Source organism: Varanus komodoensis, unplaced genomic scaffold (assembly GCF_004798865.1).
Source record: "Varanus komodoensis strain SLA01 unplaced genomic scaffold, ASM479886v1 scaffold6_4, whole genome shotgun sequence".
Classification (NCBI taxonomy): domain Eukaryota; kingdom Metazoa; phylum Chordata; class Lepidosauria; order Squamata; family Varanidae; genus Varanus; species Varanus komodoensis.
Genome location: NW_025336347.1, coordinates 11,935,017 through 11,961,389, shown reverse-complemented (window position 1 = coordinate 11,961,389; position 26,373 = coordinate 11,935,017). Strand labels below are relative to the sequence as shown.

At 46.5% G+C, this 26,373-nt stretch overlaps 2 protein-coding genes across 2 annotated transcripts in view; one reads left to right on the top strand and one right to left on the bottom strand.

The window, feature by feature from the left end:
• The window catches only part of SLC25A26 (solute carrier family 25 member 26), a 149,423-nt gene extending 129,896 nt beyond the window's left edge, over positions 1 to 19,527 (top strand). Inside the window, exons 8-11 of the mRNA XM_044451855.1 lie at positions 1,906 to 1,970; positions 3,213 to 3,286; positions 15,555 to 15,647; positions 16,103 to 19,527. Coding sequence (XP_044307790.1) covers positions 1,906 to 1,970; positions 3,213 to 3,286; positions 15,555 to 15,647; positions 16,103 to 16,250 — 380 coding nt within the window. The 3' untranslated portion in view covers positions 16,251 to 19,527. The remainder of the gene's footprint in view (positions 1 to 1,905; positions 1,971 to 3,212; positions 3,287 to 15,554; positions 15,648 to 16,102) is intronic.
• Positions 19,528 to 21,726: 2,199 nt separating this feature from the next.
• LRIG1 (leucine rich repeats and immunoglobulin like domains 1) overlaps positions 21,727 to 26,373 on the bottom strand; it is a 151,239-nt gene continuing 146,592 nt past the window's right edge. The window contains exons 17-19 of the mRNA XM_044451854.1: positions 25,791 to 25,937; positions 23,859 to 24,161; positions 21,727 to 22,474 (exon numbers count right to left, since the gene is read on the bottom strand). Coding sequence (XP_044307789.1) covers positions 22,284 to 22,474; positions 23,859 to 24,161; positions 25,791 to 25,937 — 641 coding nt within the window. The 3' untranslated portion in view covers positions 21,727 to 22,283. The remainder of the gene's footprint in view (positions 22,475 to 23,858; positions 24,162 to 25,790; positions 25,938 to 26,373) is intronic.

Sequence of the window (26,373 nt, the reverse complement as noted above, 5' to 3'; positions counted from 1 at the left end):
GGGCCCAGGACTGAACCCTGCGGTGCCCCACTAGTTACATCCATCTAGTTTGAGAAGGTGCCAAAGATGAACATTCCTTTTGTCTGATTTAGCAGCCAATTTTGGATCCACCTAATAGTTCTCTCACTTCAGCTCATGCTTCCTCTTGGTTGTCGATTTCCTTGTGGGAAAATACTGAAGCAAAGTAGGAATTGAGTGCCTCTGCCTTTTCCTTGTTGTCCGTTATCACTCTACGCGACAGACCTGTGCGCACCTCGCAGCCTAGCTTGCCTTGCACCCCTGAAGTACGGTGCGGGGAGAACACTGTTCCCCAACTAACAGGCAGTTGGGTCAGAATCTTCATAGAATATACTTATATATTTACACAATAAAAAGCACGTTAAAGTACAGCCCAGAGTAAAAGCAATATAAGAATAAAAGAAGGCAACCAAGCACAAAGCCATCTCAGCTCATAAACATCAGCTGTGGAATAAGATACCGGATGGGGTTACACTCCCTCCAAACACACAGATTAGCGACTTGCATCTGCCGCTGGGTTCAGCCCCAAGTCTGAATGCCCAGGTCTCCATGGTGGCCAGAAGAGCATTTGCACGATGAAAAGGAGTATCCCAGCTGCTCCCTTTCCTTGAGCTGTCTGATTTCCCCATGATGGCACGTGCCTTCATTACATCCCTTTTGGATTCCTGTTTTGCGCTCTACATGGGGCTGCCTCCTCTGAAGAGAGTTTGGAGCTTCAGCTGGTTCAGAGGGCTGCTGTCAGACTGCTGACTGAGTCTGGGCACAGGGAGCACCCAACGCCTCTGTCAAAACAGCCCCATTGGCTCCCAGTCTGTTTCCAGGTACAAATGGAAGTGCTGGTGATGACCTAGAGAGCCCTATACAGTTCAGGTCTAGGCTGTCTAAAAAACCATATTCTCCTGTGTGGGGCTGCTGGGGCTCTAAGATCTTCTGGGAAGGCCCTTGCAGGCAGGCATGGAGGGAACACAGGAGAAGGCCTTCTCTGTGTTTGCCCAGACTTTGGAATTCCTAGGGAGGCTAGCTTGGCACCCTCCCTGTTAGGTTTCGGAAAGCAGGCAGAAACCTTTTTGTTCCAGCAGGCATTTGGGAATAGTCTGGGCTGGTGATTAGATGTGCTGGATTAGATGTACTCTTTCTCTTGTTTGTAGTTTTGCAATCTATGTATTTGTTGAATTCTATTATTTAAACTAATTCAATTATACTTTTAACTTTTGTATCTTTTTGACTGTTTTAATTGTATGAGTTTTCATGTTGTGAGCCACCTTGAGTCTCAGTCAATAGGCAGGATATATGTAAGTGCGATAAATGAGTAAAGGCACTAACACCTGTTCTTAAGTTGCCTGGGAGAATAATAATAGCAGAAATGGCAAACAAAAATAACATGAAGAAGAAGCTGGTGAAGGAAAGCCCACAACATGCACACCAAGCGAACCTCTCTGGAATGAGTGTTCACAAAAAGCCAGCAATGGGAAGCTTGTGGGGGGCCCTGGGGTCCTTTGGCTCCCAAGCTTGACCTAGTGTAAGGCAGCTTCAAATGTTCCTATTTGATAGTTCTGGAGTCCTGTCTTTTGGATGGTTGGACAGAACTCGCGTGTAATCGGAAGCCTCGATGAAGAGCTCTGTGTGTGCACGAGGCAACCCCTTAGGAGCTGCAAAGACAGGAGGGAACCAGATATTAACAGCAGCAAGAAAATGGTTTGCACTGATTAGTGCGTGCCACCATGGCTCGGGCTTCAGATGCACCTACCAAGATGCTGAAGTGAGAAACAAGTTGTAAGCATTCGTCATGAAGTGGTTTTGGCAGGCGCTGTGGGAACTGTGGGACTGTGCAGCATGCCTGCTTGATAAACACGGTCTTACTTGTGTTTGGCATTTTCCTGCACTCAGGTGGATTTGCAGCTGCAGTCACCACCCCTCTGGATGTAGCCAAGACCAGAATTATGTTGGCAAAGGTAAGAGCGAGGACGGTATCGGGGTGATGGACAGGTTTGGGGGGTAATGGTACATCCGTTTTGCTTCCTAGCAACTGAATGGACTCTTACACCTTCTAAAGTTGCCTCTTTTCACATTTCATATTTGGGGTATCTTGTGTCTGTAAGTGATGTCACTATTCTTGACTTTTCCTATCACTTCTAGTTTCTTTTCCGACACAACTGCTGCTCCTACCAAAAGAATTACCCAAGTTTAATCTAAATGTGTATGTTTTGACTCTTTGTTATAACTCAGTGCCGGCAACTACTTACTCTTATTTATCAATGCATCAATAAAACAAGGCAGACTGATGCTATTTCTGCTTTTCAGATAAGAAATGAATTGCGAGATTATGGTTTGTCCAAAGCCATTTTAAGCTAGGCTGTGATTCAGTCCCCCATCTTCCAAATTCAGTCGAAGTACTCTGTTTGCAGTGCCAGACTCTCCCCACCGCACAATATATTTTTAGCACCATATTTCCAGAGTGCTTTATTAAAGGAATCCTGATAATAATAAGGATCTTGCACTTCAGTGAAGAGTAGGTGAATGGGATGTATGTAATGCAGAGTGGCACAATGGATAGGGTGTTGAGCTGGAACTTGGGAGATGCAGGTTCTAGTCCCCACCCAGCCATAAAGCTCACAGGGTGATTTTGGGCCAATCATGGACCCTTAGCCCAACCCGTCTCACAGGCCTGCTATTGTGAGGGTACAGTGGCAGAGAGGAATACTTTGTAAGCCATGTTAGGTTCCTTGCAAGAGGAAGAAAAGTGGAGTATGTCCAATGTGATAACAACAATAATATTCTTCACTTCAGTAAATGGCTCTGGTAAGTTTTGGCAGCAAGCCATTTTCTTGAAAAGGTAACAGGACAAGCAGCTCTTCAATGCAGTGCTTCTTTGCTCTGTGATGTTCTAGAGCAGGTAGGTTTTCCGATATTGTTCAACAGAGTAAAAGGAGATTAGCAGCCTCTCTGTATGTCTTGCTCTACACCTCAGTGGCAGGTCATTTGCTTTGCATGTGTAAGTTGTCTGGTTCATCCCCTGGCATCTTCACCTAGCAGGCCGAGAATGCAGAGCTTGTACAGATACTTAGTACGCGCCAGAGCTGAAAGTGATGGAGCAGAGAAATTGCCCAAGTATAGATGGAGAACCCTGGGTCTAGGCAAGGTAGTCTCTGAGACAGCTTTGTACATTTACACTTGCATTTTTTTCTTCTGCACAGACTGGTTCCAGAAACGCAAGCGGGAATGTGTTGTCAGCTCTGCATGGTGTGTGGAGAACCGAAGGCATAGTTGGGTAAGGATGAAAGCAGGGGACTGGGAGGATTAAAACATTCCTGTATGTAGTCTTAGAACACTCTCTTAGAGTGTTCTTAGAGGGACTTACCCACACTTAGAGGGACAGAACACATAAAATGGTGGGTTTGGCTCCCAACCTCCAAGCTGCAGAGCAGGTTCTGTCTGTCCCTCCATCCTGCACAAATGCTGCTGTCTTAATATTTTCATCCTTCCTGCTTCCTGATAATCTGTGAGAAGAGTTTGTCACATGTAAATGGATAATAAGAAGCTCAGCAGGCTTTGTGTGGGAGGCACAGCACTGGGGTGAATATGGGCAGGCCAACTCAATATGCACTTTAGAAAATCCTCCTGAGTCAGACCAGCGGGTGGCCAGCCTCAAAGCCACCCCCTGCTTCTGGAAGACCCACAGGCGGGACATGAGGGCAGCAATGCTCTCTCACTCATATTCCCCAGCAACTGGTACATGCAGGCACACTGCCTCTGCTCCTGGAGGTAAGATTATGCAGCCGTTCTGATGAGTATCCATTGTTAGCCTTGCCCACCATGAATTTGTCCCATCCTCTTTTCAAGCCCTCTGAGCTGGTTGCCATCACTACACCTTCTGGTAGCGAATTCCAGCATTACCCACGGACAGTGCGAACAGATTCTGCTTTGCAACGTGTGTACCACGTAATGATTCACTTCTCTAACTTTTAAAAATATTTGATACAGAGCTAGGGAGGAGACCTTCTGTAGGAAGGCCAGCCAATCTAACTACCATATCCGGTGATAACTGTTTGTTGAAAGAGGATTAGTAAAATAATCAGTTATTTATATTGGACCAAAGGATGACACATTATTTTTCCATGGAGAACTCGTGGAGATGTGATCAACCCAGAGGGAGTGGGTCCAAATTCTCCCTTGTCAGAGTGGGCTGGCCTCCAGTTGATCTGCTGCGCTCATGCCTTTCGATGGCTTCCTAATCTGTGCTTGTTTCCAGCATTCTCTCTGTGCGCACACACGTATCACATGCATGTTCTCCAGGATACTTCTAGCGCACTTGTTCAAGGACATAAAAGGAGAATTCCCTTGCTTCAGTTCCTTTAGTCAGTGATTGCCCTCTATTTTGTGAAGCTTCCTGAGGGTGTAGTCCTAGTCCCACAAGATCCTGTTTAGATGGTGTTGGGAATGAAAGAGGCGGCCGTTCTTGGTGGGTGTGGAGGCCTTGGGTGACCGGACTCTTCAGATGAGGAGGATTGGGCCTGGGCAATTCAGCCTCCAGATGTAAAGGTGGGGGAGCCAGGAGAGCTCATCTCAAGGCTGCTGTTTCCAGGTGTTCGGGTAGAGCCTGAGAACAGTCAAGATCTGCAAGTGCTGAGAGGAGGCATGGGAGCAGAGCCAGAGGACCCTGGTATGATTCTTGATCCCATGATGCCGGTCGAGAGAGGAGGGCTGGGCAACTAGAGGGACTGCGTAAAGCCGGGAGGTTGACCTGTTTCCTGCAAATGGTTTCTAGTTTGGTTTCAATAAACTGCTCTGTACCTGCTCAGAGACTTTTTCTTTGCTGACTATAGTTTGCTGGATGTACATTGGAAAGGAAGAGCTTTTGCCAAAGAACAGTCTCCTCTCTTGAAAGAGGGGCCGGGGGTGGGGGATGGGGGACACCTAGCACCCACACATGGCCATAGATAGGTTGGAATCCCATCTCCAACCCTAGAAAAGCATGCTGGGATTTTGGCCACAGAGTACCCCCCCCCCCAATCTGGCACAGTTCAATTTCAGGGGTTGGGGTGGGTAGGCAAGAAGATCCACTAGGATAAGCGGAGTCCAAGTGGTGCCCCAGCAGGCCAAATACTCAGATGGCCAAATGGCACAACTATGTCCTTTGCAGAGCGGGAGAAGTGTGGAGGCAGCCTTCAGCTCCACAGTCCTCCTCACTTGACTGCACGCCTGTAATCCTACGAGTTCGGAGAGTTACGGGATTGGATGATGTGCTGAGTAATGGACACAGTAAGGCGATTTTCCTTTCTGTTCTCTCTGATTGCCAGAGAGTAAATAAATGGGCTGATGATTGGCTTCAGTCTAAAACGACAAAAGAAGAACAAACAGAGGTAATTGGAAGGGGAAAGGATCACTCTGAAGAAAGCCTGTTTGCCTGGCAGACCTCTGCAGGATCACAGATTCCAGGAATTAGAAGGGCTTCAGAGATCATTGCACCCTTGGTGCCAAGGCCAGCTGTGTTGACGCACGCTTAGCTAAAAGTGTGATTTTGGGCCAGATTAGATTTGACATACATTGTGTGAATTAAAATTCATACCTTTTTAGTGCACAGGAAGCGAATATTGCCATCCACATTTCCTGGCAAAAACTGCCTTTCCAAAGCTGTTAGTTGCTTTCCAAGGGAAGTTTGAAAAGTTGGAGACTTCCCTTGAAATTAAAACGGCTTTTTATTACCAAACAGAGAGAGTGAAACTTTCCCTCCCCACTGCTAGGGATCTTCAGGCTTGCTCCTGATTGTTTGCCTAGCAAAAACATGCATGTTAATTGGATATACAGGCAGTGCCTGAGTTACGGACAGCCAAGTTATGCATAATCCATACTTACGAATCAACTGCCATAAAGCCTATTAAAAAAAAAAAATTACTATGGAAAATCGTCATCACCACAGAGACTGAGGAAGTGAAAGAGGAGAGAGGGAGGAATCCTAAGCATGCCTTCCTGCCGCCCCCCCCCCCCCCCCCCCCAATCTGGCGAGGAAAATCCTTTCCATGCCAGCTCCACCTTCATCTGGCTGCTATCACTTGCCTGTGCCTTCAGAAATGCCACCACTGTTTCTGACACTCTCTGCCATCCTTTCCCCTTGGACCTGCCCGGTCAGTGGGAGGAACCGGGCCAGCATAGGCAGTCACAGGCCTTCCTCTGTGGTTCTGTGCAGAGACAGAAGTGACGGGACCTGTGGGTGTGACGTGCCAGCTGGACCTGAGACAGCTGGTGGCATCCAGGGTTGGCTGCTTGGTGGTGCTGGAATTTTTGGATTGGTTTGGTTTGGTTTGGTTCGGTTCCCACCCCTTTCCCTCTGCTTTAGTAAGGTATACGAGAGAATTTGTGGATGTTTCTGGAACAATGAGATTAGGATGTGTGTAAGGTGATGTGAAAGTGTGTTTATGTTGGTTTAACAAAAAGTTCAAGGTGGGTTGTGAACAGGCTGTTGAAAGTTGAAAGACAGTAAGTTGCGAGAGTACTGCTGTAGGCTGATTGAGTTGGACAGTAGAATTGAGAAGATGGTTCTGAGGGTGTGAGGGAAGGAATTTTTGTTTTTCCACAGGATCTTACTTCTTTAGTGGTTTTATTTATTTTAATATGATTTCAGGAAACTCGGGGGAGCAACGGGGTGCCATTAGTGTGGCATGGGGAGAGGTAGGCCACGGGGGGGGGGGGGGGCTAGCCAACAAAGGAGAAGAGGGGTCAGGTATCTTACCTCTCTTCTCTCATCTGGCTTTTCCCTCAGCTGGATGATATCAGCCTACCCTCAGACTTGGTGGTGCTGCTTTTAAATGCCAGGTCGGTCCATAATGAAATCTCTCGGATACGTGATATGATAGTGGAAGGTGGCTTGTATCGCTGAGACCTGAGTGAGGGAAGTAGGTGACGTCGCTCTTTCCCAGTTATGCTCACCGGGGTACTTAGCACAGCACCAACTTCAGCCTGGGGTCAGGGAGGGGTTTGGCAGTATCCTGCAGATGTATGTTGCCTCTCTCAAGGCCTCCTCTCCACTTGGGGATCGGTCTTGTTCGTACCTGGTGCTGGGCAGTTGAGGTGTTAGGAATCTTGTTGGTGTGCTGCCCGCCTTGCTGCACATCAGATTTCTTGCCTGAGCTGTTGGAGGAGGTTTCGGACCTGGTTTTGAGGACACCCAAAGTGTTGCTTATGGGGGTTCTCAGTCTCCGTACTGAGGCTACCTCGGCCGGGGCAGCTCAGGACTTCATGCCCACCATGGGGCTGTCTTAGCACATCACTGGCCTAACTCATGAAAAGGGTCACACTCTCAACCTGGTCTTTCTAACCGGAGAGGAGGATGGTGATCTGAAAATGGAGGGTGTGACAGGAACTCCATTGTCATGGTCAGATCACTTCCTGGTTGGATTTAGACTTACAACCACCTCCCCACCAACATTACAGGAGGGGTCCACCCCTGGAGCTCAATGTTTTCCAAAGGGCTTTGGGGGATTTTTCCACTGATGTGGTTGGCACCATGGTTGAAGCCCAGGTTGATCTATGGAATACGGAAGTGACCCAGGTGGTTGGCACAATTGCCCCTAAATGCCCTCTTCCCCTGTGCAGAGCCTGCACAACTCCCTGGTATACTGCCCAGCTGTGGGCAGTGAAGCAAGAGGGTGGACAACTGGGGTGCAAGTGGGAAAAACCAGGGGTGAAGCCGACTGAACACGGCTTAGAGCTCCTTTCAAGCCTATTCCTTGGCGGTGAAGGTGGCAAAAGGTGTTTTTATTCTGCCAGCATCATGTCTTTGGAGTGCCGCCCAGCAGCGCTGTTCCAAGTGCTCCCGGGTCTTTTACGTACTGACCCAAAAGCAGATCAAGTGGAACCATGGGTGGCTCACTGTGACAAGTTTACTCAGCACTTAGAGGATAAAATTGTCCTGGATTGGACTTCACATTTAATGTAGTCCCTATAACAGAGGTGTCCAGTACACCGTCTAGTTCTATTCTACTGGATGAGTTTCAATTATTGAAGCCTGAGGATGTGGAAAAGTTGCCTGGAGCTGTTCGTCCAACCACCTGTGCACTTCACCCTTGCCCTTCATTGCTGATAATCTAAGCTAAGAAAGGGGTGAATGCTTGGATCCAGGAGACTGTAACTACCTCTCTGAAGAAGGGTCTGGTCCCAAATCCTTTGAAGGAGGTGGTGATCAGGCCTCTCCTAAAGAAGGCATCCCTGAATCCAGAAGATGTTAATAACTATAGGTCTGTGGCCAACATTCCCTTCTTAGGCAAGGTGCTTGAGCAGGTGGTGGCACAGCAGCTCCAGGTGCTCTTAGAGGAAACAGTTCATCTAGATCCATTTCAGTCTGGCTTTAGGCCTGCTCTTGGTACAGAGCAGCCTTAATTCACCCAGTAGGATGATCCCTGCTGGGGGCGAGATGGGGAGTGCAACCTGCTTGGTTTTCCTAGATCTCTTAGTGGCTTCCAATACCATCAGTCATGATGTCCTTCTGGATAGGCTGGATGGGTTGGGAATTGGAGACACTGCGCTTCAGTGGTTCCACTCCTTCTTGGCTTGTCATTTCCAGAAGGTGGGACTGGGGAGTGTGGCTCTGTGCCATGCTCTTACGCCATGGAGTACTGCAGGGTTCCGTGCTGTCGCCCATGCTATTTAGCATCTACATGAAACCACTGGGGGAGGTCCTCTGGAGGTTTGGGTTAAAGTATCACCTGTATGCTGATGTTACTCAACTCTGCTTCTCCTTTTCATCAGATCCAGGTGTGGGGGCCTCGGTCCTCAACTGGGCGAGCTGATGGGTTGGATGAGGGCTAATAAATTGAGGCTTAATCTAGACAAGATGGAGGTGCTGTTAGGAGGTGGGTCCCTTGTCCATTAGCATGATATCTGTCCTGTCCTGGATGGGGTTGCTCTTCCCCTAAAGGACAGAGTTCTGGGCTTGGGAGAGCTTCTGCACCTGAAATTGACACTGGAACACCAGGTGCGCTCTTTGGATAGGAGCGTCTTTTATCAGCTTCGGCTGATTTGCCAACTTAGTGCCTATGTGGACAGGCAAAACCTGGCAACTGTGGTCCACACCCTGGTAACCTCTTGCTTGGACCACTGTGACACACTTATGCGGGGCTGCCCTTGAACTGGTCCACATACTCCAGTTGGGTCAGCATGGAGCAGCTTACCTGTTGACAGCAACCCAGAGGCATGAGCATGTAGCTCTACTGCTGTGCCACCTGCTTGGGTTACTTTTTGGCAGAATTGTGCTTTGTTACATTTTCACACTGCGTTGTCGCCTAGGACTGCTCTGCTGGGTGGCCCTGACGTCAGGTTCGTTTACATGCTCAGTTAACAATTAGTTGTTCAAACACCCACTTGGCTGAATGTTCTCCTGATGTGCCCCTTATGGTTGCGATTTATGATGATACATATGCTTTGATGCTTTCTGTCTTGTTACGGGACTGTAATTTGTAATTTACCTGGTGAGAAAAAAGGCAAAGGTTTTTAGGTAAATAAAAACAATCGGTTTCTAAGGATTTGGGTCTTGCTGTGTTTTTGGCTTCGAAGCAAAGCCCCAATACTTAAATTCAGCCCTAAAAGGGTCTTTGTTAACTTCCTGGACCTTTTGCTCTCAGAATGGGGAGGAGGCACCTGAAGAGCCAAGGCTGCAAGGCAGCCTTTCAGCAGGCTCCTCATCACGATGGATCCAGGCCCTGGGGGTGCTTGCCCAGCCTCAGACATGTCTAACTCCACAGCGCATTGGAACAGCTGCAATGCAATGCAATACATTGGAAAGGTCGGCAAGTAATTGGGAGTTTGTGCAATTTCAACTGAAAAATACAATTCCACCCCACAGTTATACTCCTGGGCCTGTTTTTGATATTTCATTTAACTGCCCATTCCTGGGCGATCGAAATCTGTCAAAATGAAATCCAAACCAGCCCGAGCCTCTCTGGGAAAAGGTGAGGTGGCCAGCTGAAACCACTGCAGGGAAAATCGTGGAGGAGGCTGGAAATGCTTGTGGCCGGTGCTGCCAGGCCTGCTGCCAGTTATAAATCTATTAATCAAGACAATAGAAGTGCCAGGCACTGGCCTGCCTGAAATGGAGCATGATGGATGCCTTGTCTAATCGTCCGTCGTTTCAGCAGAGAGTGAGACAAAATACGGCGCTCTACGTTGCAGCTCACCACCTTATTAAAGTCAGAGGGCGCATTTTGCTTCCTGTTGGCACCTGCGCATCAGACCAACAAATTATCGTCCCATCCTGTCTGGGGAGAAGGGAAGGCACTCGCAGCAGCGTTGGCATCTTGGCAGGGAAGCCATTGGAGCTTATCAAAGGAGGTTAAAGAGCCATGAAACGGACACTTGCTGGCCTGGCTTTGTGCTTCCAGTGACTGCCTACGGGAGCTGCCTCCCCCTGTCGGCGTGCTTAGGCCTCGCTGTAGCTGCTTTGAGTCCACACAGAGCAGGAGGCAATAGGATCCCAGGAGTGGCATCCTGGCATCCGGGAAATCTCACCTTCCATTTTTAAAGCATTCCTTTCTGGGACTCTTGTCTGGGACATTCGTTTGAAAGCAGATGGGTAGTATTTAGTGTTGGGTTACAAATTACAGACAGAGGGTTTGATCCAGATTTAGTTACACTGTGAGGAGAGGCATGGAAATCAATAGAATACAGGCATGTCTGAGTAGCCCTATTGAAAGCAATGAGACTTATGCCAGAATATGATTACATCTGGATGCAACCCAGACGGCGCAAACCAGTGACATTTCTTCCAGCATAGCTGGACTGTGTTGGAGTCAGCCAGTGTTGCAGACAGGGTGCCGGATAAGATGGCTGCAGTCCTGAATGTGCTTAGGGTGCAATCCTGTGCATGTTTAGCTGGGGAAACCCTCCTGCAACTGCCTGCGTGCTCCAGCACGGGATCATAACAATGACAGGAAGTCTGGTGAATGGATAAATTGATATGCTAATTCCCATTTTTCTGAGACAGCCTGCACACATTTATTTGGAAGTAAGCCCCACTGGTAGAACATATTTCTGAGAAAGCATGCTTTTTGGACTCTGGTGTTGGTAGCCTTTTGGTGTGTGCTGAGGCACTGAGGATAGAAAGTGGGCTTGCAGAGGATGGTCTGTTAACCTGTGGTGGGTCTGGACTTTCCCATCAGCACCTTGGAAATTTTGCATGAGGAGCAGGGTGAGCTGTGCTGTGGTGGGATGGAGATCCTCTCAATATTGGGTGGAGGGACCTTCCACCACAGGAGACCTTCCTCTTGCAGAAGGATCCTTCTTCTTGTGGAGAGCAGATCCTTGATCTAGCTGTCGTTCTCACCCTGTTCCGTGACTTGCAGAAAGGAATTCCATTGCATGGCATTGGTGAAGCTTGAAATACTCCAAATGAAGCTCATTTCCTGAATTGGCTGCTTTGGAGGAAATCTGAATGTGGTATCAGAATTTGGGTGTCTTTCTTAATGTTGTCCGGCAAGTGGAAGGTGGCACAATCATCTGCTGATGACTGAATGAAGACAGGGCCAAGAGAAGACCTGCTGGCCAGCTTCATTGGGGTGCCTTTGAAATTCAGCAGGGCAGCATTTGTGCTTCGGCCTGCGGATCATGAAGTTGCGTGTGCGTTGCTAGTAAACAACAGGCTCTCGGGCAGTAAGTAGATGCTGGTTCAAGGGGATGATGCTTTTCAGCAGGACTCCGAGATGACGGCATTTCTGTGGTGAACAAGGATGCTCTGCCACAAGATCTGCCCCTGGAACATTCTGTCGGTACTTGTCTTGTTACAAATTACTTGGCTTTAAAGCTATAATTATGGTAATAGAGTGAATTGCTGTCTAGTGAAACCATAAAACATTTCCATCTGCCTGCCGCAGCCCCGAAGCAAAGCTCATTACCGCAGACAAGTGCAAGGGAGGTTAACAGAGGGCTGAATCTGACTCAGGAGTGACTTCCTGGAGGGAGAGAGAGCGAGAGAGAGAATTCCCAAGAATCTGCTAGAGGGTTGGCACGAGGCTTCCAATGGCCCAAATTTCTCCAGGGGCATTGGCCTGAGCAAAAACACAGATTTGATAAATGCTTTATTGCAGAAGCAAGGCCCAGCTGGTTCCGATATGCTATTTTCTTCAATGGTGGAGTATGTGTGAAACTTTTGCCATCGGCCTGCAAAACTGACAATCTACATCAGGGGTGTAGGAAGGAATTACAGTGCAACTGGTATTGGTCTGGTGTGAGCAAGTGTTGTGCTTGGAACATAATAGCAGCTTCCAAAGGAGTAAGCTGAAGGCATGCAGTTGGGAATGGGCGAACCTCAGTGGTGCATATGCTGTGAGACAGTAATGGACCCTTTATGCAGCCCGTGGAACCGTCACTCTGTGGAATTGCATCTGCTTTTAAGGAAGTGTTGAAAAAAGACCTGGGGGAAACTGGCACTTGGCAGGCAGATGAGCGGCCTACACATGGCCTTCAGTCTCTGATAACAGAGTACAAAATCTGCTTCAATATTTTGGAGGATGCAGAGCCATCCTAGGGGGAAAACTTGATAAGTTGGATATTTACTCTTACATTGTCATAGAGGTTTTTGCTTTTTGCAGTGCAGGGTGTGTGTGTCTTTCAATACTAAGTGGCTTGGATTCATTAAAAGTGGATAGAAAATAGCACCAACCACATAAAAATCCCTTGCGCATACGCAGAGTGCCTTTCCTTTTCTATCTGGGAAATGGCAGCTTGTCTCTCCCGCAGAATTAAGGAGAAGGTGCACAGATAGAACTCTTCCCTATAAGCTGGAGAACCCTGCAGATCCCTCTCTGAAAAATCAAAAATTGCCTGCACTTCAGGACGTCTGTTTCAAAATCGTGGTTGAAAAGGGCAAGAGGCGCACACTGGGTTTGCACAAGATGGCAGCCTATACCAGTTCTCACGGGATGGTTTGCTTGAAGGCAACAAGCCATCCTGATGGCCCAGAGTTGTAGTTGGGGTTGTCTAGCCATGCAGGGCCATCATGTGATCCAAACCCAAGAGAACAACCCTGTTCTAGATGCCAGGAAGCAGCCAGCAAAGACAAGAGCAGCAACCCCCTCCCCCAAAGAGTCAAAACCCCGCTTGCTTTAAAAAGTGTGTGTGTTTAGCAGGATTCTCCACGGTTTCTTCACAGGGATATGTGCAGGCGCGAATGTATATATCGCTGTGTTTGCAAAACAGCAACACACACGCACAACATTGAGAGCCCTGTCAAGAATCCCCCTTTAACGTGGTCTAGCATTTTGACAGCTAGTTGTCAAAACTCTAGTTCTCTTTACGAAGGGCTGGCTTGCTCTTTCCCGTTTCCAAAGCTCTGAGTGTCCCCTGAACAACTGGGAAAGTGAGTTTACCCCCAGGTCGATCTAGAGCAAAAACAACACAAAAAGCTGAAGGAGCTTAACATGAAGGAGGTGAAAATCCCACCTCCCCGCTCTTTTCACGAGCAAAGATAATTTTTGCCTTTGGTTTGCCCCGACAACTCAGGTTTTGACAGTTGTCAAGAGAAACTAAGCAGAAGGAAAAGCCTCTTGGGTGCTTTTTTGGTTGGCACCTGCCATGCTGTTGCAGCAATTACTGCCTCCCCCAGGACTTGAGTCCAGCAGAGGCTTTCAGATGTCGCCCCTGTCCACCTCCTCATTTGTGCAGGTGTCTGGAAGGAAAAGGACAATATCTAAAGAGAAAAAGGTTTCTCAAAATGCCTGTGGGCATTTTCAAGGGACTCCCAAGTGGCTGTCAAAGTGAGGATTGCAAAACCAAGCTGTCAAGCCAGGTTTTCTCATCTCTGAAGGAAAAACAGTGATGAAAGGGCTCACAATTGGGGGTGGTGGAGGAGACCAGTTACTCCTGCTACGGGGTCCTTCGTAATACCTGCAGGGGGGTCAAAGGGGCTGGAGTGAGAGGCAGGCGGCGAACAACGCCCCGACCATCTGTCAGGCACACCGTGAACCTGGCTGTTTGTGACTACCCAGCACGGCCTGGCTCACAGCCATGGAGAGTTGTCATGATAACGCGCCCACTTTCTTTCCTCTTCTCCCAAAAACTCCACCCAGGATTCTTCTCCCTTCATTTCAGTAGCTTTGTTGTTGGTTCTAATCTTAAACTACCAAAAAGCAAGGGCAGTTGGGCGTTCTTCCCTTCTCTCTCTTTTTCTGGGGTGCAAAGGGAGAATGTGAGAGGAAAACTGGGACTGCAGGTGGGACTGGAGAATGCAGGAATGCTGCTGAAATGCAGGCACTGAGGGAGGGAAGCAGGCGACCAAGGGAGACTTGGAATGGGCCTAGTCGTCTGCCATCCAGCCAGTTGGTCAATTCACAAAGAAAGCATTCCTTGTTTCTGTGTTTTTAAAATAAAGTTTTTAAAGCAAACTTGTTGATCCAGAGATACTCTCTTGGTGAGAAGTGTAAGGTGATTTTTAACCAAAAAAAACCCCTTAACATTATTTTGAGGATGCCTGTAGGATGCAGTGCTACTAAGGGCACGCCGGCTTCTGCTCCCAAGTCACTGTATGACTGCAGTGACATCTGTGAGAGCGGATTTGCTTTTTGAGTTGGTGGGACTGCCATTTTAAAGTTCTCACATCTCCATAGAACAGGATTTGTGCAGGGATGTCTTCAATCATGTACGGAGTGCCATGTTATCCCCACGCAGTAGCATCAGCTGTGAACGGCAAATTCACACACAGACATACATCCGTGTCAGAGACAAAGTGGACCCCCCCTCCCTGCAGCACTTCTCACTGAGAAGCAAAACTATTCTGTATCTGAGATTCTCGAATGTGTTGACTTTAAGGAGAAAATACCTACAACCCCGGAACAGCCTTACAATACATGCACCTAAGTTTTCACTTGCCAGGGAGCAACGCTTGCTACATGCATGCGGGCATTCAGTGAAAACTCATTCTGCCTCTCAGGCACCTGCACGTGCGCATGGACAAGCTCTCAGCCAGGATCCAGCAGAGCTGAGCATTAGAAGCTCTTTTCAGTGCCACAACTCATTCCTGGGGACCATGTGCAGCATTCCTTGACGTCGCTGAAGGAGCCTCACCAGGCTCCATAGGCTTGGCATGCGGGAGGACCCTTCCCTGGTTTTGAGAGGGGCTGGGTACCTGTCAGTGGGATGTCCAGGAAGACCTGAGAGTGCCAGACTTCTTTCATTTTAGATCCTCAGCGACAAAGTGTACCTTGAAGCTTGGCCCAAAGTTTAGCAGCAGAAGTTGGATTGGAAGCAAACAGGCCTGCTATGTGGGGACAACGTCACTGGCTTCTTACGGGGGGCGGGCAGCAACGGAGTTTGTGGGTGCCCCTTGAATATCTGTCAGGAGCGGAAGAGTTGGAACTAGGATAAGATGACACTGTTGTGTTCCCCTGCCTCCTTGATTAGGGAGGGCTGTATCCCAGCCCCGAATGCTGGAGCTGCTGCTGAACAAGCTTCCTTCTTTACCAAGGGCTGGGGGACAAAACTGTACGTCTTCACAGCCTTTGTGTGCAGCATCTTAACAGGCTCAAAATAACCTCAGCTTTTCTTTCTGCTTTCAGATTGTTTGCAGGCATTGTCCCTCGAATATCTGCCATCAGTCTCGGAGGCTTTATCTTCCTTGGGATGTATGACAAGATACGCAGCTTGTTTTTGTGAGTCAGCCCTGGGACTTGAAACAAACAGCTGGAGAGCTGCTTTTTCCCCCCCTCCTAAGAAAAACGCACATCCATGAAAATTAATCATTTGCCTTCCCGCACGTTTTTCTCCTGCCCCATCCCTTTGTGCCTCCTGTGGTTCAGCAGCTGTTCCACCGCCTGGAGTCGATTCTCGTTATTTAAACTAGAAAAAGGAACCCCCTTAATTCTGTTTCCCTAATATAAAATTTCCGTGTATGGAAACCCCTGTTCTAGCGGTGAGCTCATTGGAAGGCATTTGCCAAGAAAGGCAACTTTGGGGGGCAAACAGCTCATTTTATGGGCTCCAGCCTTGTGCCTGAAAGGCATTATTATTAGAACTCATTTAGGGAGAATGATGTGCAAACGAGAAGAACATGGCCTGCACAGCATGGCGGAAATAAAAGGAGCCTTTTTTTACATTGTGACACTAGAATCATGGCCTTGAAGAAGACCTGCGCCTTCCATTTCCTCTACCAGAGGCCTGTTACACTCTCCGAGGCCTGGAAGAGGCTCTGCAGAGGTTTCCACAAGGGGAATAGGCCGCTCGCGTCTTGTTTGTTCCCTATTTGGAAAGTTTAGACCACTGTTCATACCTGCAGGTGCATAGTAAGCATTCTTGCTTGGATAAGCAAGACTGCCTTTTTTAATTAGACTCAGATTTCTCCAGTAAAAGTACAATGTTGTATTCTTTTACTGTCTAACAATGCTGCCTGTGAAAAAGAAACAAAGGCCTTGTTTTGTTTTGTTTGCTTTCCCACCCCTTGCCTTTATGGCTGCACAATCTTGCAGAACAAGAAATGGGGGATTTTTGGGCAGTGGAGGAAACAAATGACGAGCGAGTGAATGAAGGAAGATTCCACCTGCTTGATGCCAAAGTCTGCTGCTCTTTTACCGTAGCGTTAGAGCCAAATTAGTGGGACTCTTCTGGGATGCGGGAGTGCCACTTTCCTCAAGAAAGGATAGGTGTCACGTTTGGGTTTTAGTGCCCTTCTTGATAAACTGCTATTTAAAGGCATTTCAAAACCAATTTTATATATAGCCAACCTACTGGCTGGATGTGTGGCTTCAGTGCCCCTGCCCCAACTTATTGTTGGTTATGTGCCATCAAGTTGTCCCCAACTTTTGGCAACCCTATGTATGAAAGCCCTCCAATGTCCTATCCATGACATCCTTATTCAGCTCTTGCAAATTCAGGGTGGCTGCTGCTTTTATGGAGTTGATCCTGCTCATATTTGGACTTCCTTTTCATCTCCTGCCAACTTTCCCTAGCATGATGGACTTCTCCAGGTAGTTTTGCCTTCTCACGATGTGTCCAACATATTAATAGCTTCAGCAGTGTCATTTTTGCTTCTAGGGAAAGTAATGGCTTGAGTTGGTCTCAGGCCCACTTGTTCTCCCCCACCCATCCCCCTCAGTCCAGCTCTCCAGCACCATGTTTCAAACACTTTTTTGTTTTTGACTGTCTCATTGAGTTCAGTGGGTGTACTTCAAGAATGACTTTGGGTGGGATCCAGATGTAGTCAGTGTAGAACTTTTGGAGTAATAGGGCCTTAGTTGAAGGCCTTTGTAACTTAAAGCATTACATTGAGTTCAATGTCTCTATGTGGAATTCCATTTGGCTCTGTAGGTACCTACTCAAAAGTAAGACCTGTTGACTGCTATTTATTATTACGCTGGGATTTATTCTCAGGCTAGTGGTATAGGATTGCTGTTTAGCAACAGGCATAGAATTGTATTAACCTCAGCGAAATCAATACATTTGAATGGGCTCAGGTTGGATCATGATGCAACTCTATTGAGGGGCATTTCAAGCTTACCTGGAAACAGTACCATCTGTGCTAAAAGCCCTCATCTTCTATACTGATTGCAGATTTACTCTCTAAGTGCAAGCCTCTGGTAGCCAAAATACCTCCATCAAGGAGGAGGCACCAGCAGTGTTGGAAGAACATCAAGGTTGGTGGAAATACCAAACAAGACCTTAACTTAGGTAGAAACCAGCCCAGTAAGAACAGCCTATCACATAGCCAAAGAAAATTTCAGTTTGCCTTTGGGAGGGTACAGAACATTTGGGTGGGGAGAAAGGTTAATGGAATGTCACATGGAAGAGGACATGGTTGGCTTGCAGGCTGGACTCTTGACCAGTAGTCAGATATTCCCAGTGCAACTTTTGGGATAGATTCCAGTAGAACACCATGCACAAGAGGCTGAAAAAAACCCAAATCTTTGGGGCAGGGGGAAACCCAGCCACAATATACTGAGTGGGAAAAATCAGGTGGCTGGATGGAAAAATAAAATGAAGTTGTTGGAATCCTGTACAGGCATTTTATGCTACATTTATCCTCATTTCCACTAGCTGCAGTTACAAAATGGGAACAAGAGCATATATCTGTAAGTGCTCTTATCTATAGTCTATTTAAGCATTTATAGTAATGTCCCAGGCTCAAGTTAAGCTCCGACTTGGAAGAATAGAAGCCTCATGCTCCAGGCCCTGGAAAAGAATGCAAAAAAAAATAAGTACATAGAGGTTGCAGAAAACAGTAATTAGGGGTTGCCTTACCATTGGAGTGCATTGCTGTGTCTATGCTCTGGACATAGCCTCCTACTTCTTTCATTTTAGAAAAGACTTCCTGGGCACATCTCCAGGAATTCCATTTCAAGCCACAGGAACTATGTCTGATTGAACATTTTCTTCCAATAATCTATGAATTGAGCCCATTTTGTCTCAGATGATTTGTATCTTCCACACATATTTGAGATAAGTAACCTTGTGTATCATCACAAATGTGCACATGTAAGTATGTTAATTCTGAAAGTTCATGGAGTGTGTGTGTGAAGAAGTAGTTGTCCTTGCCACTCTTGAATCAATCTATTTTTTAAGGCAACTCTTGGGTCCTACTATTAGGAAGAGAGAGGCATAGAATCTCAACCTGACTTTCAGTGGGAAATTCCTAATTCTGGTACCGTCTCCTACCCTGGAAGTCATTTTTGAAAACAAACACAAACCTCTTCCCCAATAGTTCCTTGGGAAGAGGTGATCCCTGCTCTGGAATACTCTTTCTGGCCAAGGGCCATGTGTGATGGTGCAAGTAAAGGATCGAGACCACCTTGTCAAGGCTGAAAGCTTCTGTGGATTGACTTTTGAGCAATTTTCAGGAGCATGACAGCAGGTAAAGGAAGCTCATGAATGCATGCTAAGTCAAATGGGAAGGTTAAAGCGGGGGTGGGGGCGGCGTACTGGTTTTGGACTGGACAGGAGGAGGAAGTACTTTTCCATTATTCAAACACAACCTGACTAGTATGGTTTGAGCTCTACCAATGCTGATCATGGGGAAATGGCATGTCCAACTAGCTGCCACTGCAAAGAAGGGCTATTTCTTTTATATACTATTTTTCAGGTCTTGTTAACATTTAATAAACATTGCCCTGGATCATCCAACCACCTTGTTTTGCCTTCTTTTTTAATGCCAGGGGCAGCAACTTCCTGTCAACTAGGAAAAACTTTCCTTAGCAATGATATTAAGAGTACATTATGCTGCAGATTCATTCAGAAACGAGTCTCACTGTATTCAGTTATGCTTATACCCCAGGAATTGTGCTTAGGATGTATTAAAGCTAAAAGGTATTTTGGAAATCCCAAAGGTATGGGCAATGTAAAATTTTGTTTTTCTTAAACTGCATTCTGAACTCCAAAAGTACAGATCCCAATCCGGACAAAAAACTTGATATTATAAATGGACCTTTATTAAAGACACTTCAATGCCATTTGTTAGACACTTCCAATATTTTTACAATGTACTTCTCAATGTACAACATTGTACCAAAATTTTCTAATAAATAAATAACTTTGTACACGAAAGTAATACTTCCTCTTTCACATTGCCTCTCAGAAGCAGCAGATTCACATATTTAGTGGAAGTAACATTATTTAAACAGTTAACCATATCCAAAAATACAATATTTTTCAAAATGTCAATGTGGCAACTGTGCTTAGCATTTCCAATGGTGATAATTTTTTCCTATGCTTTTTTATGTGCATGTTCCCGCAACCTAACATTTACCTTAGAAAGCATTATCACGTATTCCCTCTTGATGCAATGAAGAGAAAATGCACCCTGAATATTTTTGTTTTTCCTATTGGCCACTGTTTTTTTAAAAAAATTACTGAATAGCTATAAAGTTGGCACCTCATTAATTAGCCACCTACCACAAAGTGCAAGGGTACCTACTGTCAGGAAGTGACCAAGATGGGTAGCTGGCTAATCTATGCATTGCTTCATAAAGGCCAGCTTCAGCTAAAAAGCAAATGGCAAAACTTTTAAGGCCCTTGCCTAACAAACCTGCATCACCTCTTACGGGTTTGGTTGGAAGTCACGAGGTGCAAAACAGCCGATGGTTATAGGCTCTACCCAGCTGTAAGAGGAAAGGCTATGCTTCAGCAGATGTCCTATTAAAGGAAAGACCATCACACTCACACAAAGCTAGAGGGAAGAACAGGCACAGATGGCAGGCCACAAACTTCTGGTAGTTTCCTGTGCAGGTGCGATGGCAGAGTCCTGGTGATGAAACGAATACAGCGCAGAGCAACCTGGCCTCATGATGCCTATTCAATGTGGCACTTTCCAATCAATGTAAGGATTGTTGATGAGGAGAAGACCGGTGTGCAAGGAATAAGCAACTCCTTCAGAACCGCCTAGCAATCTAATCAAGGTGACGCCAGAGCCAACTCACGGTCTTCCACCTACGTTGAGTGCTAGCTTACTGTTCCATGCGGACAGGCCCTCCTAGATTGAGACCTGTTCTCCTACAATACTGCCCTAAACTAAATATTCTTACTTCCCCGCATTCCTCCTCTGAAACTGGCCTTAAGTCCTGGCTAAGAATAATACAAAAAGAAAACACCCAAAATGCCGTTCTGCCCCTCTTAGCCCAAGTCTTAATTTAAATTGAACTGTCTTGTATTAGACCAACTCAAACTACGAAGAAAGAATTATGGAAAAATGAAAATGTCAGCATACAAGTACAAATATCAAGCAGCAGCAGCATTTATATAAATTAAAAATGCTCTATACTTAATGTTTTATATAAAACAGTTTTCCCCATGCGTGTTCAACATCGGGCTTTCTATTTTTGTTGCTAGTTTGTTTTATAATAGTGAGTTAGGTGGCTGATAGCTCTCAAAGTAGTATTTTAAAAAATTAAAACAGAAGCCTGATGCGGCTCCATCTTTTGAATAGTTTTCTTGGTGGAACTTAAGAGACTAACAATTCAGAGAGTTTTCTTCAACATCAAACAGAGCTAGCCACTAAGAATCTGCATTCTAAGCCAAAATGTAGACAAAGAAAAAATTAGGGGTTTATGTGCATGTGCAAATGCATTATTCAGTGTGTTGGATTACTGTGTAAGAAAGTAACTTAGGAATTACCCACATATTTCAAGATTTCCCTTATCAGTGCTAAGATGCCATAATGTAAATAGTAAAGGGTTTGCATCACATAAATGTCTTGCTTTTTCCTGTTTGTTCAGGTGTACATGCAATGTAAGGCTTTTCCACTGGGATGCACAGATATTGCTAGTGCAATGAGCCGTTAGCATTTAAATACAAATACATGTTGTGATCCTACTCATGGCCATGTGCATCTAAAAACGAGTCCACTGCACATTTATGTGAATATCCAGCACAACAGGGGCTACATAAGCATTTCTACTTTTTCAAAAATGTGATTGCTGCCTGCTTTCCCTTCTTCCAGTGCCAGCCCAATTGCACTGAAAGGAAACACGGCCAGTGCATGCTGCTTCGATATGCCAAGAATCGGAGGCTTCACTTCTGCTCAGCAATGCTGAAACAACCATTCTCAGTTATAAGACTGCATCTTATACATTTAGTTGGGAGGAAGCCTCAAGGAACTAAACGGTACTAAAGTTTGAGCAGAGATGCAGAGATTTGCGCTATAAATGCCGTATCTCTGGGGAATTATTTGAGCAAACAAACCAATTCGGTATGATAAAAAGAACAATTTCAACAGCTCGGTCTTCTCCATTAAGGGTATATGGGCCCATTCTTGGAAGTTCTGCTTAAGGCACCAGAACTCTTGCACGGGTGGCGTTTAAGAGAACCTAACCACCACCCTATCGCGAGAAAACAATGTACGTTGTCAACATTGTATACTTTCACTCAGTTTGATCATGCACCAAGGAATAAAATAACCTCTGTTAGAAGATATATAATATATATATAGATTTTATATATATATATATATATATATATTTATATGAAAACTCTTATGTACAAATTTGTTATCAAATACTTTACACAATAACCATTTGCATTTCTGTGCTTTATATGCAAGCCAACGTGTGAGCCACGGATACTTCTTGGGGTAACTTAAGAACTATTTACAAGTGGGCACCAGTTAGGACTTTGTTTCCCCACACAAGCTTGCTTCTTATACCTCATTTTGTTTTCTTTTTCTTCTCTCTTTCCTGTAAGAAGCTGTCCGTTCAGAACTTGAGGTAGAAGTAGCTTAGATAATTCTGTGCAAAGAAATTCTCTGTGTGTATTTCATGTTCGGTTCAATTTGCACATAGCAGTTTTCTTGGTCTGGTGTAATTTTTTCAGTGGCTTGACTCATGAAGAGAGTCACGTGACCTTGGTAAGTGTCCATTGGAAAGAAGTGTTTGTTTAGATTCCACTTCTGGCAAGGTCTGAGATAGCTCAGCAGTTCCTTTTAGGCACCTCGATGAGCCTTCAGGAGGCAGTAAACAGCCGTATGGCTCTGAGGATTTTGTTAAAGGCTGCAAAGAACCTGTAAAGACATACAACACAAGAGTCTATAGATGGAATTTTTCAAAACTTGGCTACTAGCTTGTTCTTCCAAAGATGCGAACACATTACCTATGACTATTTTTGTTACATGTCATCAAGTCGTCTTATGACTTATGGTGTCATAATGAATGAAATACCCTCCAAACCCTTGGCAGCCCTGCTCAGCTCTTGTCAGTTCGAGGCTGTGGCTTCCATGATGGGGTCCATCCATCCATTCCCAAGCATGCCTGGGAAGCAAAAGCAGCTCAGCCTGAAAGCAACAGCTCGCTCTCCTCTCCCCAGGGTCTGCACACAAGGGGCACGCACCCCAGGCTCCCCTGTGACATGCAGGCGGCTCAGGCAATGCGGCCTCCCTGCCAGGGACGTTCTGACTCCCACGGACTCCCCAGGGGTTTTCTCCCGGGCAAGACTGCCTCATGTCTGGAGAGCTAGAGCTGATCCGGATTCCATGCGTATTTTTTGAAAAATGTCCTCTGGGAATGTATTACGTACACTCATGTTGCTTCCCTAGCATGCTTTAAGCCTCTAGGGTAGAAACTGTGTGTGGGAAGCAAGCTCTATAGGGATCACTGGCCGGAGAGGTATGGGCCAATCTGAATCAGATCGAAGTGGTCCATACCATTGCATAGATTTTTTTTTTATTATTATTTTTGTATGCTGTCTCATCGCTTACAGCCTCGGGACGGCTCACATAAATAAACACAATACAAATATAATTAAAACCCAGAAACACCCTGGCTGCACAATTAAAACCTATAATTATTATTAATCATAGTTAAAATATTGTTTAAATAAAAAGGTCTTAGCCTGGCTCTGAAAAACAAGTAACGATGGCACCAGGCGGACCTCTCTGGGGAGCGCATTCCACGGGTGGGATATAAAAGCATCTTTATCTATATTACAGGCTTATGGATAGAAGTGACTCATCCGAGCAACTGGAAAACCTATTATGGGATGTAGGTCTAAGCCAATGATGGGGAACCTCTTTCCGTCCAAGGGCTGAACTCAAGCTTGGAGAAGCTCTCAGTGGCTGCATTTCAGTGACAGATGGGGCTGAAAGCACCAACCGGAGCCCCAGAGCAAAAGTGGTGGGTCCAGAGCAGAAGGCAAAACCAAAGAGCATACCACCACTCCAAGCTCTTCCCGCCAGTGAGCCAGCCTCTGGAGGCTTTTCAGCCCTGGGGGGGAGGGGGGGCACGGCACACAAGCCAGGAAGTTGCCAGGTGATCAGGGATTGGGGAAAAGCAAGGGGAGCCAGGGTGACAAGTGGCTTCCGGGAAGGCCTCAGGAGGCCCAGAAAGTGACCCCTGGACCTGAGGTCCCCCAGCCCTGGTTTCAGAGATAAACAACAGGCACAGAAGTACCTTTGCTGTCCACTGGAGCGGGCTGGCTTGGGCCAGCAGGCAATATCCTATCGTGATTACTGGGGTAGACAATACCGCTGACGTCGGCCTTCCTGCTGCTCATCATCCCGTTACACTTGGAAAGACCTTGACTGTTGGCTGCAGGTATTCGGTCATGCCTGCTGGACTCTTTGCCACTGGAAGCATTAGAAGGTGTACCCTCTGCAGGCCGAGGGCAATAATCTGGATCCTTGGGGTAAATGGTGACGCTCATGCTCTCGGTGCTGCCGCTGCAATCGGTGCATACAACTGGCAAGTTGTAATCTGGAGGTGGGGTGAGGCCCGAGGGAGAAAAAAGTTCCTGCATCAGTAGTGACTCTGGACACAGTCTGCGCCCGCCCGCGCAGAGGATCCGCGACCACGTGCGTTCTCTGTGAGGGCAGCCCTCTCAGTCCATTGTGCAAACATCACCCGCTGCTTGCACAGTGGAGACTTCGCAGACTGGGGACAAGCCTCAAAATCACCAGCAAGGCTCTGTTCTGGAAATGGGGGGCTGGTGGAGCTCCATCCTGGTGGTTCCACTGGCCTGCCCCATTCCAGATACACGCCTTTGCGCTTGTTGTGTTGCCTCAAGAAGCACTAAATCTCCATCAAGCAAGGGAAGCTGCCTGCAGAATATAATCCAGGGAAGGGGGCAGGTGCGGGGAGGCTGGCTCTGCATGCTTTTGACTTTGCTCCATGTTTCAGGCAGAAAGGGGGCCAGTGGCTGCATGGCCTGGCTTGTTTCCTGACATGTCAGGTCACTCCAGTCATTCCTCAGCATAGCTAAATTCAGGCCTATGCTGAATTCTATGGGAGCACAGAAAAGACAGAGAATTTGATACTGGCACATACTTTTGCTTCCAGAGGAGTTCTATTTACATTTTAAACAAAGAGCAAGCTTCTCTCCCCCATGACAGCAAATGCTCTCAAGTGTTTGCTCATTGCCTGGTGAGATTTCAGAAGCCAAAAGAGTTTTGGATACTATTTCCAGTCGAATGGAGTATCGTTCTCTGAATAGCTCACTTCCTTACAGCTAACAAAGTCAGTCGAAATCATGCAAAATAAACCATGCATTGTACTCAGTGTCCATAACTACACAGTTCACAGAATCCAGATTTTTGTGGTGCAGGCTACCATCAGCTCTTTATCTGCATGCTACTCTCTCCACCAAGATGGAATTCTGGACATGCAGAAGGGAGAAGAGCATGCTGGAGCTGAGAAGCAAGGGAAGTTTTCAAAATCTTTCTTCCTGCCAACCACTGTTAAAAGTGGCCTCCTTATTTGTCACACTTCAGAGGAGACCCAGTCTCTACCAGAGATCTTGTTCTGCTAAATTATTGTAAATCTTTACCCTTAATTTAAGTGTTGTGTTGTTCAGCTGTGTGCTAGAGAACTGCAGGCTGCCCCAGCTTTCAGCCAGAGCAGCTCCATGTTGCTATGGGTAGCAAACTGAAGTTCTTAAAGAGTTGCTTGCAACCAAAGAGCTGGCTAGCCTCGCCTAACACAAACCATAATTGGTTGTTGAACCAATCTGGACTACAATACAGTAATTCTCTTATGTAATGCCAAAAAAGGAAAGGGATATCAGCATAAGCATGAAGACTCCAGCATTACTCCTATTCCTGTTTTTTTAAGGGAGGGGGAACTACACGGGAGAACCTACCAAACAACTTGTGCTCGTTAAATTCCAACTACTAGATTTTTTTTGTACTAAGAAAACAGTTACAAATAAAATTTTTGGGAAAAAAAAGTTATGCAAGTCACATGCAACTAATCTGAAACAAGCACCTTTTACTAGAATAATTCTCTCTTGTGCTTTCTCTAAAGTCTAAAAAAGGCTGCCTTCATTTGCTGGTCATTTTTATGAGCAGAATTATTTCCAAACCCTTTCCTAGGGGGCTGGGCACTGACCTGTCTTGTCAGCAGCCAGCATCCTTTCAGCTATATCTTCTCCTTTCCAACCCTCCTTATTGTACCCTAAACACAGCTTTGGCTGTCGGTAGATGACTGGGTGAGCATCGGCTTCTGGATCCCGTCCTCCTTCAGGCTGGCAAACACCTGCAAGAGAACAACAAGGTGGCTACCTGGCTGCAGATACCGCAAGCAAGGAGATGTTCAGAGTATGAGATGTCAAAATTATGGAATAAAACCAGAGAGGTCCACACAACCAATCTGGTTCACTAGCCAACTTCACTGCAAACACCCTCTGTCTCCCAGTCTCTTGGCATGTTAAAAAAAAAAAGCTGCAGAAATCTTAACCCATCTGTTCCAGGCCCCTGGGACAGAGGTGCCCAAATGGTGCCGGTGGTACAGCACAAATGGCAGGACCACTGCTTTATGGCGCCTAAGAGTGGTGGGAAAGGAGTGATGGGGAAGGATGGCTGGGGCAGAGGACAGGGTGGCCTCCGTCCTCCCTGGGCCTTTCTGCCTGGGTTGCTGCTTGAGCGTGTGTGTCTGGGCACAGACACCCCAGGGCTGAAAAGGTGGTGCTGTT